The 11,394-nt window shown below is 48.9% G+C and overlaps 3 protein-coding genes across 3 annotated transcripts; all 3 read left to right on the top strand.

Moving 5' to 3' along the window:
* Positions 1-2,239: 2,239 nt before the first annotated feature.
* Positions 2,240-6,738, top strand: AO090011000086 (uncharacterized protein; the record flags this gene model as incomplete). Its single annotated transcript, XM_023232770.1, has 8 exons — positions 2,240-2,354; positions 3,985-4,564; positions 4,618-4,854; positions 4,906-5,670; positions 5,727-6,040; positions 6,086-6,234; positions 6,326-6,464; positions 6,521-6,738. The coding sequence occupies 8 exons, from the start codon at positions 2,240-2,242 to the stop codon at positions 6,736-6,738; spliced, it is 2,517 nt and encodes an 838-aa protein (XP_023093344.1).
* Positions 6,739-8,159: 1,421 nt separating this feature from the next.
* AO090011000085 (uncharacterized protein) lies at positions 8,160-8,550 on the top strand (the record flags this gene model as incomplete). The annotated part of the gene is made up of 2 exons (XM_023232769.1): positions 8,160-8,467; positions 8,538-8,550. 2 exons carry the CDS (start codon positions 8,160-8,162, stop codon positions 8,548-8,550), a joined length of 321 nt encoding a protein of 106 aa, XP_023093343.1.
* A 366-nt stretch (positions 8,551-8,916) lies between these two features.
* On the top strand, positions 8,917-9,743 carry AO090011000084 (uncharacterized protein; the record flags this gene model as incomplete). Its single annotated transcript, XM_023232768.1, has 3 exons — positions 8,917-9,407; positions 9,458-9,703; positions 9,737-9,743. 3 exons carry the CDS (start codon positions 8,917-8,919, stop codon positions 9,741-9,743), a joined length of 744 nt encoding a protein of 247 aa, XP_023093342.1.
* Between the last annotated feature and the right edge of the window lie 1,651 nt (positions 9,744-11,394).

Here is an 11,394-nt window from a genome sequence, read left to right as displayed (position 1 = left end):
ACCGCCAGAGAATGCTTGTTAGAAATGCCACGTAAACCTCCCATGTGGGAGACTGTATATACGTCGGCTTCCTGTGCAGTATCCAGTGGTGCTTGACGACTGGCGTTGAATAGGATCATTGTGTGTAGTCAAGCTCAGGACATCCGAAAATCCCGGTTCCCCAGTGCTAAGCTGTGTGTTTGCGGAGTTTTGTGAATGTGCCCTTGCAGTCAAGGTCTTCCAGAGATTGAACTGCCCAATCAACAGAAATCTTGTTAAAAGGGCCAGCTTCCAGTACCCACATTCCCGCAGCTAGAGCTCCCTGCGTAGGGATACACTCCAGCCTCTGATAGAAAGTACCACCCCGTGACATCAGGGTGGTCAAAGGCGTGATGATCGTCATCCTACTGGCTGGTATTTCTCAACGACCACTTTTCCATAGGGCTAGAGAATCCTGGCTATTTCGCTTTATCGGTCATACTACATGTCCCTTGCAGTGTGATCAGGCAGTGTAAGCTTCACGTGTTGATCACCGGTGATATCGATGGTGAAAACAAGTTGCGCGAAAGACACATGTAGACTGTGAATTGATGCAACAAGAGTGGTAATGGCGTGATGCTATGGACAGAGGACATACCTTGCGTCCATATCAGACTATGTATCCGTCCACGCATATACATTCCAGTGGTTGTAAGTAGGACCCACCCGCTCTAGGTGATATAGCGGACAATGTCACAGTGCGTCTGTGTCCCTCTCCGCTTTAAATATCCCCGTTGGCACTCATTTCCATACTTGGAGATGGAGGATCAGGTAACTCTCACACGGACGTTGAACCACCATGGAGTCCAAGTCCTGGGAAAGTTTGTCGAAAGCAAGTCATGCCTCGTCAGGGCAAACGCTTTTAGCCGACGATCCTAAGGCTGAGACGTGGGTAGAGCCAACGGGGGTGGAGCACTCGGATCTGCGACTGGTCTCCGATGACATCTCTCTGGATATATTCCTAGTGGCCGTTGCAGAGCTGGCCGAGAGATTTACTTATCGGTCGATAACAGCACCAATACGTATGATAGGCCCACCCAATCGCTATCTGACTAACTGACATGGATCCCAGAGAATTATATTCAAAATGCACGGGATGATCCATTGCACCCGGGAGCGCTGGGAATGGTACGTCTGACAGCTATGAAAACGAATTTCGCTAACGACAGATTAGGGCCAGACACTAGCGACCAGCATCAATTACATTTTTATTGCGTGGTGCTACCTATCCCCTGTTCTAATGGCGATCATAGCAGACAGCCTTCTGGGTCGATTCAAAACAATCGTTCTGGGAACTGGGTATGTTATTTCACGTACAGCGCAAGCCATATATTGACAATTTCGATAGGCTATCTGCATGCGGAGTGCTGATCCTGTTTGTAACGTCTCTCCCAGTCAGTCTGGAGCATGGAGCGGGTCTCCCCGGACTCGTGGCCGCGTTGACCTTGGTTGGACTGGGGTAAGGTTGATATGACAGCAGGGTAGAATATACAACTGAATCTTTCTAGAACCGGTGCTATTAAGAGCAATGTCGCACCACTGATTGCAGAGCAATACCAGTATATCGAGGCGCGAGTGAAGACATTGCCAGATGGTGAACAGGTTCTGGTAGATCCAAATGTCACGATTCAGGCGGTATATGCCCGATATTACTGGTCAGTTACCGGTCGCCTTGTACGGATTCCCCTCGTTCTGACAGTGGTCTTAGGGTAATCAACCTTGGTGCATTATCAGTTGTACCCGTCTCTGTAAGCTCCCTCCTCCCCATTATAATGGGGCTACCATTGACAAATATCTAGTGGTTAGAGCTGAAAGTAGACTTCTGGGCCGCCTTTATGCTGCCGTTATGCTTTTGGACTCTGGCAATAGTAGCACTTCTGGTTGGTCGGGCGCGTTATAGTAAGGGTGTCTCTGCATTATCCCCTTCAATTGCTAACTGCGATAGTTGTGCGACCCCCAAACGGATCAATTGTCATCAAGGCAATGCGAGTATTATGGATTGGGATGAAAAGTGGGGGCAATCTCGAGGCAGCCAGGCCTGCATTTATGGAAGAGAGAGGTGTCCCCGTGCCGTGGGACAATGTGTTCGTGGACGAACTTAAACGTGCCCTGGTGGCTTGCCGTGTGTTGTAAGTATTTCATGATAAGAGGTAAATGGAGATCTTGCTCATAGGTGATTTAGTTTGATCTTGTATGTGCTTTAGCATCTGATATACGAGCCATGAAGATAGCTAACTCTAACAGCCCCTTGTATTGGATTTGTAACGGCCAGGCAAGTTCGAATCTTGTCAGTCAAGGTGCCTCGATGAACACTCATGGCATACCGAATGATATGAGTATGTCTGAATGCTGAGAGTGATGTATGGATGGCTGACTCATGGGCAGTGGGATGTCTTAATCCAATCACGATCCTCATTGCAGTACCGTTGCTGTATGTTCGTTATTTTATAATGTTGTGTTAACCATGCTAACAATGGTATCAGTGAGCGCTTTATTTATCCAACGTTGCATCGCTTTCATATCAAGTTCAAACCTATTAGCCGGATCACGGCAGGCTTTCTCTTGGCATCCTGCGCGATGGCATTAGCCGCCGGTCTTCAGGAACGTATGTAGGGAGTCTATCGTGCTGATTTGTCTTTTCACTAAGCGTAGCCAGTGATCTACGAGACCTCCCCTTGCCAACGAAACCCGACAGCAGACAGTTGCAAAGGAGTCCCTCCGGCTCGAAAGGTGAGCTTCTCTAATCTTAAGATATGAGATACGCCTCTAACAACCCTAACTAGGTCAGCCTACTCTTGCAAATACCCGTTTACTGCCTGATGGGAATATCCGAGCTGTTTGCAATGCTATCCGGGATGGAGTACGCTTACACCAAAGCGCCAAAGTCCATGCGCAGCATCATCATGTCCCTTTTTCTTTTGGCTGGGGCTTTCGGTTCCTCCATCGGCATTTCACTTTCGCCGACATCTGTCGACCCCAAGGTCTTGATAGAGTATATATCACTCAGTGCCACTATGTTAGTCGCGGCTCTCGTCTTACTTTTGTGTTTCCAGAAGTACAACAGGATGGAGGAGAGTATGAACAAGCTGGTGGATGCAGATTGCCCGAGGAGGGTATCATGGGACACAGATGACCCAGTCGGGCTTGAGAGGCAGTGATCTGTCATGTATATATATCTTCGTGTATGCTTTAAATGTTTACGTCGTGACTTGCTTTCCTACGTACTTGTAGGTGTCAATGGGTACGAACATGACCAGGACTGGAAACTTGCGTTGTCTATACCAAGGACGGCATCGACGATCCAATTTATTGTTGATCCGTAATCCCGACAATGTCTATACTGTACAGATGATAGAATAATCTGATTATCCAGCGCTTCTGCGCATTATATAAGAATTACTAATCTGCAGAAGTCGGGTCTGGTTCCCGAGTTCGCACCCACGGATCGGTATCCCGAGTTCTTGATGCGCAAAACCTAATGTTGCTGTTACGTTGCAGATGGGGTTCGCCTGACACTCAATTATTGTGCTTAAATAATGCTTTGTTAAGCGTGGTTGTCAAATGTTGAGGGCCTGCTGATTTTCCGATCTACTGCAGATATGTAACTGCGAGACATTGAAGCGAGATATCCATGAATTCCTACATTTTATACAATGAAGAACAAAACTTTCAAATGGTCTGGACCAGTCTGCCTGCTACGTCATGAAACAACCTTATCTTCGCCACAGCGCAGACCAAGCTTTATTAAAGATTAAGATGGGGTGTAAGGTGGTGTCAATGAAAGATCCTACCGATGAAATGGCGAACGTTGCGGCGCCAAATATTCCACTAGCTCTTGCTTCAGGGTCTAAGAGCCTTGAGCACCTCATTACTGACGGATTTGACGCAAACGCACAGGTCACAGGTGTGATATAGACTTTACTGGTAGCTATGCTTTCTGACGTGACTGGGCCTAACTTGTCGCAGACGATGGCCGCGTGGATATTGCAGTTAACGATGACGATCCACAGGTAGCTAGCCTGTTGGATGCTCTCCAGCGACAGACAACCCATCGCCCACCGCCGGTTAGAAATGACGGTGCTCAATTTCCAGTTCGGCTTAACGTTTTGATTCACGTCGTAGGATCGCGCGGCGATGTGCAACCATTCATCGCCTTGGGTCGAGCAATGAAACAGCATGGACATCGCGTTAGACTGGCAACACATCTGGTGTTCCGGGATTTCGTGAAAGAGAATGGTTTGGAGTTCTTCAATATCGGGGGCGACCCGGCTGAGCTGATGTCCTTCATGGTGAAGAATGACAAGCTCATCCCAAAGATGGAGACCCTGCGTCAAGGGGCGATTGGCAAACGTCGCAAAGATATTAGACTCATGCTCGGCGGGTGTTGGAGGTCCTGTATTGAAGCTGGCGAAGGTATCGATTTAACGAGTGACGACCCAATCACTGCGCCACCATTTGTGGCCGATGCTATCGTCGCGAATCCGCCCAGTTTCGCCCATGTTCACTGTGCAGAAAAGATGGGTGTGCCATTACATTTGATGTTTACGTTGGTCTCCTACTGGAAAGGGTATCCCGAGTCTCAGCTGCTGATGGCTTTAGAATGCCATGGTCCCCTACGCAAGCGTTTTCGCACCCGTTAGCAAACGTCCGGGTGCGCGATACAAAGCCGTCGGTAGCGAATTTCGCATCTTACGCCCTGATGGAGATGGTCATTTGGCAAGGTGTCGGCGACCTCATTAATGCGTTTCGTCGCTTCGAGCTCGGATTGGAACAGCTGGATGTTATGCGCGCGCCGAGTCTGATCCCCCGGTTGCGTGTCCCCTTCACGTACATGTGGTTCGTATGCTCTCTCTGTACCTGAATACAACCAACAACTGAGTGGAATAGGTCTCCTTCGCTTCTTCCAAAACCGGATGATTGGCAGGACCACATCGACGTAACGGGCTTCAATTTCCTGTCTGCCAACGCTGACTACGTACCTCCATCCGACCTGGTTGAGTTCTTGGACAGTGGCCCCCCACCACTCTATATCGGATTTGGCTCTATCGTCGTTGATGACCCCGATGCTCTCACCAAGATAATTCTTGATGCAGTTGAAATGACCGGCCAACGAGCACTGGTCTCAAAGGGATGGGGTGGTCTTGGAGCCGAAAAGATCAACCGCCCGGATGTCTTCTTCCTCGGAAACTGTCCCCACGACTGGCTTTTCAAACGAGTTTCCTGTGTAATCCACCACGGAGGCGCGGGTACCACGGCCGCAGGCCTTGCCCTAGGCCGACCGACTACTATTGTGCCCTTCTTCGGAGACCAGCCCTTCTGGGGTGCCCTAATCGCGTTCAACGGAGCAGGACCGTCGCCCATTCCTTACAAAAAGCTCACTGCCGATCGTCTGGCCGATGCTATCCACTTCTGCTTGAAGACGACTACTATAGACAAAGCGCAGGAACTCAGCGAGAAAATGCGCTCGGAGGACGGCGCCCGCGACAGCCTGAAGAGCTTTCATAGTCAACTCGATCTTCGTCGCATCCAATGTACCCTATGTCCTGATCGTCCGGCTGTCTGGCGTGTTAGACGAACGAAGATATTGCTTAGTACATTTGCGGCTACCGTTCTGGTCCAGGAGAAGAAGCTCAACCCTAAAGACGTCAAGATGTATGCAATATCGTCCTCGTCAGGAGCTTCCCCATGTGCTAACGCATTGTCAACAGGTACCGTGCAAAGCGCTACGAGATGAACCACGGCTGCGCAGGAACCGACACCTTCACTGGTGCCATAAGTAATTTCCTCACCGGGCTTGTCGACATGCCCGTCAACGCAGTCCAGAATATCTCGCGTCCTGCTGCCGACCGCTTTGCCGAGAATTATAACCTACCCTCCTGCGAGGCACGTAAAGCCATGATAACGCCGGCAGCCTCCGTCCCAACCCCGAGTGCAACCTCACGGAAAGATCGTGTACAGACTAATGACGATGCGAAATCAACCTCTAGTTTGTTATCCACATCGACCTCTTCGTCACAGGAAGGTACGTCCTCGATGGTTGTCAAAAAGAATCCATTGCAGAGGATAGCGATGAACTCGAGTTATCTGGGTCGCAGGGTGCTTAACTGGGTGGTTGAAGTGCCCATGGGGGTGACGCTGTTGTTTTCTCAGTTCACACATAACGTTCCACGGTGCTATAATGACCGGACTGTGCGCGAGCTACCCGAGGTGACGGGCGTTCGGTCTGGTTTTGTTGCAGCGGGAAAGGTAATTGCTTCGCGAGAATCCATATGTGGTAGGATAGAGCTCATTATGCTAATTGACTTAGGAATTTGGATATAGTTTCTATGACGGGATCACTGGTGTCGTAACGCAGCCCAGCCACGGCTGGAAAGATGATGGATTCGGTGGATTGTCAAAAGGTGTGGGCAAAGGTCTGGGTGGCTTGATTCTTAAACCTCAGGCCGGTAAGAATTATATGTGAATCTCTGACTTTACTTACTCTGACCATCTTGATTCATAGGTATCTGGGGCTTGATCGGCTATCCCCTGAATGGTGTACATCGAGCCATTGAACATTCATATGGGACTAACCGTGAGGGTTACATCGTCAGATCGCGCATTAGGCAGGGCGTTGCAGAATCCAAGGCTGCGTCGCAGGAGGAGAAGCTGGCTGTGCTGGAGAAATGGAGTACTTATGAGAAAGGAGTTCGATTGAAGCATCAGAAGAATCCTCGCTGATCTTATTTAACCGTCATGTATATCTATCCTAACAAGTATGTACTCCTAAAAGCGCACAAAATATGATTGACCAAACAACCTTAAGGTTACATGCTGCTAAGGATGAAACAAGGGAAAGAAAGCATCCTCTATTTTAATTAAGTTGTTTTCTTTTGCGTGGTAGAGTATTGATAGAATTGACACTAGAGTGGAGCAAAGTGATTATTCATTCGGTATCCCATCGGCAACCCAGATCCACTAGCCACCTTATGTTCTTGCACCACCCCATGGCCACTCTATTTAAGCCGGTACAATTCTACAGAATCTTTACAGACCCGTTACTCTACAGTGGATTACTGCTCGTGAGGGAAATCATACAGTAATTATAAAATGACTACGCTAGAACCAGTGTTCCAATGCCACTGTGGATTAAGCTACCGACGAAAAGAACACCTTATCCGCCACGCAAAGTGCCATTCTCAAATAGGGTCTCCTAAATGCCCGTTTTGTGATAAAACTTTTGGTCGGAAGTGAGTATCCAATCACCCAGCCAGCTCAATGCTACGTCGAGACTCCTAGTCATAACCTCCTTGAGACACAAACACAGGTTGATTCTAACTGGGCAAAAGTGACACTCTCCGCCAACATGTGCGTACACACCATAAAAACAAGGAAATCCCTCGGGGTCGTGCAGCCCGAGCGTGCAGTTACTGTCGTTCGCGAAGATCAAGGTGTGATGGAAACTTGGATGCTGCCTGTGATGCCTGTTTGCAGCGAGGAATTGAGTGCTCCTTTACTCAGTTGTCTGCGGGCTGTCAAAGAGGAAGACCACTAAGCCCTATTGGACACACTGCCTCACCAGGCCTGAGCTTAATACAACGTTCTGAATCTATTGAGAAAAGCTCAGTTAAAATACTGCCATATCTCCAGGCTTACTTCGAAGAATTTCATCCCTGCTGGCCGTTCCTTCACAGAGCTACGTTTGATCCTGATCATGAGCCAGCATTTCTCCTACAGTCGGTCACGATGATAGGACTGTGGGTGTCTGATGGTGGACAGCGCTCAGCGATGGATCTACATGCACACCTCACCAGGTCTATTTATCAGCAAAGGGTTAGTTACCTACGGAACCTTCTCCGCTACTATCTTTTATCTGTGCTCTCCGTTGTCCCGAGGTTCTTCTTCATTAACATAGGGCTCCTGGATAGGATCGATGGGATGCATCAAGCCAGCGTAGCGAACATCAACAACATCTTCATGCGAATCAACCCGCATCTCCAGATCCCTGGCCAATAGCGACCTACCAGGGTATACTGTTACACCTCATTTTCGCTCTTCTGCAAGGCGATCAGAACCGATCAGACCTTCGACTGACGCATACCCTACCTAGAACACCCTCTCAGCTTCTCATTCCCCTGATCCGCAGCTGCCTGCAGCAAAACATGTTTTACTATCCTTCAATATTCGCGCAATTCAACTCCGCCTCGGTCCCGGACGTTTTCATATGGGTTGGTATCGAGGAAGTGAAACGTTTCGCTCTGGCCTTGTACAAAGTCTACCGACGGTATCGAGTCGATGGCACGAGACTTCTTTCTTTGGCTGACCTGCAGTTTGCCATGCCGGATAGCGATGAGTTATGGCATGCGAGCTCGGATCTGGCCTCACGAATACCTGCCTCTTATGGTGATAAAAACAAGGAGGAAAATTGGATATCGCAGACTGCGAGGTTGCTACAACCTGGTGGTGCAGAGTTTGATTGGATTTGAGCTATATGGTCATCTGTCATTTCGGGACTTAGCATATCAATCTACCTGTCTAAGTGGATGGGTCTAGGATTAATAGACAATCTTCTCCTTAAGAGATTAGAATCAATCGTCCTGCAATGCGCAATATAAACTAGGTTGTTGGTTATAATGACAATATAGCCGTATCCGTGCCACAGTCATCACAACTTTATTAGATCAACATAAGAGAGGTGATCAGCGACGGCAGAGAGCTTCGGCAATCCACAACATCCGAGATGCCTTGAGAAGATTAAATTCAGGCTAATCGGAGAAATCCTTTAGAATGTGGATCCCAACCCCAAAGATTCTCCGCGCCCCCCGCATTTCAATCTGGGATACTTAATGCTTGTTTGCTCAAGCTTAAAGACTTACAGAACGATAATGACTATGTAAATCTCCACTAAACAATCTCACCATGGTTAGGCTTAGCACATTCATAGCGACGATACTGTCGTCGACAGCGCTGGCATCGGAACTCCTCATCGACACCACGAGTGGTCCAGTGGAAGGCTTCTACAACAGTTCCTCCGTTCGTGCGTTTCTAGGTATACCATACGCCGAGCCAGCAACGGGGCCACGCCGATTCAAGCCTCCTGTGCCTAAATCGCGATCTAACCAGACCGTTCAGGCCGACTCATTCCCTGCGACATGTCCAGGGCAGTACACCTTCTCCAATGAGTCTATCTGGAGTGTCCTACCCTACATGCCGTGGAACACGGAAAGCATGTCGGAGGACTGTCTTGCGATCAATATATGGGCACCGAAATCCAAGAAAGGAAATGGTAAATCAGCGGTGATGATGTTCATCTACGGTGGTGGGTTCACGCAGGGCGGGACAGCGATTCCCTTCTATGACGGGACGAACTTGGTCGAGGATCACCAGGATATAGTTGTCGTTACCTTTAAGTGAGTGCTGTCCTATTGAGGAAGATTTCGAACTTACCATTGTCCCACAGCTATCGTGTCTCTATATTTGGGTACCCTAATGCACCGGGCCTTGAACCTGGACAGCAGAATGTTGGACTTCTCGATCAGGTACGTTATTACACAAATATTTCCATGTCGCGGAAGGCTAATGAAGTCAGAGGCTTGCCGTTGAATGGGTCCACCGCAATATCGCCCAATTTGGCGGAGATCCTTCAAGAATCATGCTGTTTGGCCAGAGTGCTGGAGCGGCGTCTACGGATCTGCACACCTATGCGGTTCGTATGATGATCAGATATAGAAGGGAACAGGAACTAACGTCAGCTGATTTACAGTACCCGAAGAATCCCATCGTACACGCCGTTATCATGCAATCTGGTGCCGCATCGATAATTATCAATGAAGATAAAACCCATCAGAACTGGCAGAATCTGTCCCAAGCACTAGGATGTAGTACTCTGCAATGCATGCAGGACAAACCGTGGGAAGATATCCTCGAAGAGGTGTCTTCTGGGTCTTACAGCTTTAGCCCGGTTCCAGATAATGTGACTGCATTCGCCGATTTCGAAGCCCGTGCGAAAGAAGGAGGCCTTGCTCGCGTGGTGAGTCTTCTTTCTGTCTATAACTGGCAGGTATCTGACTCTTCTAGCCAACCTTGATCGGCGGTGCCAATCGTGAAGCATCGGCATATATGAATCTGAGCTCCACGTCCATCAACGAGACGTTGGTGTATACAGCCACTCAGAGCACATTTAATTGCCCGATAGTCGAGACAGTGGGTAACCGCCTTGACCAAGATATTCCAACTTGGAGATACCTTTACCACGGCAATTGGTCTGGCTTGAGTCCGACTCCATGGCTTGGGGCGTATCATTCTAGTGACGTACCCATTGTCTTTGGGACATACAACAAGACAACAATCAATCCGTCCTCCAGCCCTGCAGAGGTTGCAGCGAGCAAATATATTCAAGGTACCTATTTACCACCGGTCTCTTGAACTATTGCTAACTAGGTCAGGCGCATGGGTGGCATTTGCCAAGGACCCCTGGAACGGGTTGAGTAAATATGGATGGCCCCAATTCACCTCACAGAGTATGTTCATAGCGGCCACATACTTATTCGTTGCTAACCTAGACTTTCAGATCGGTCACTAGTCCATTTAGCCCTCGACAACCGTGTCACAGCAACGATAGGTTCTGCCGAACAGTGGGATTCGCATTGTCGTGGCGGAAAGTATAGTCCCTAAGCACATACGCGTATTCGCAACAGAATTGGCAAATAGCTAAGCGAGTAGTCATAAGGAACCAAAGCCTTCTTGTGTCGCATAGAGAGCATTACATAGGTACTTAATGAGCAATCTATTCTTGGCATCAGATATAGGCAACTTTCATCACAGGCCTTTGCCAACGGCCCCCACGGCGATGGATACTCACTGAGACATGAGCCAATAGTTCTTGAATTTAATACGAAGATTTAAACCCCATTGGGAAACTGGTGGGACTTGGTTTGATTGAAGCCTAGACTACATTTTGTGACGAGAAGATTGTTGCTCTCCACCGATAATTCGAAGCACTAGGCAGCATGGCAGAAGGACGGAGTAAACGAAGATTTGTTAACAGATCCAAGACGGGATGTCGCACCTGCCGGTGAGTTACAGCGAGGATCAGTCCAGTCCCTGGCGATTGGCTAATGCACAGAGACATAGAGCCCGCCGTATCAAATGTGATGAAACCCCGGAGTCATGTCACAACTGTACCTCAACGGGCCGGAAGTGCGAATACGACATACAGCGTCTGCCACGTCGACTCCCTGGTAAGCGATCGACCGTCGGATCTATAGTGCGATCTACGAACATTGCCGATGGCTTCCGGTGGAAAATCACATCTGACGAGCGTCTGTGCTTTTCGTTCTTCCAACACCGGTCGCTTCCAACGATCACCGGATACTTTGACTCACCCCTGTGGCAGAG

Source organism: Aspergillus oryzae, chromosome 7, assembly GCF_000184455.2.
Source record: "Aspergillus oryzae RIB40 DNA, chromosome 7".
Taxonomy (NCBI): domain Eukaryota; kingdom Fungi; phylum Ascomycota; class Eurotiomycetes; order Eurotiales; family Aspergillaceae; genus Aspergillus; species Aspergillus oryzae.
This window is presented reverse-complemented; position numbering and strand designations above follow the sequence as displayed.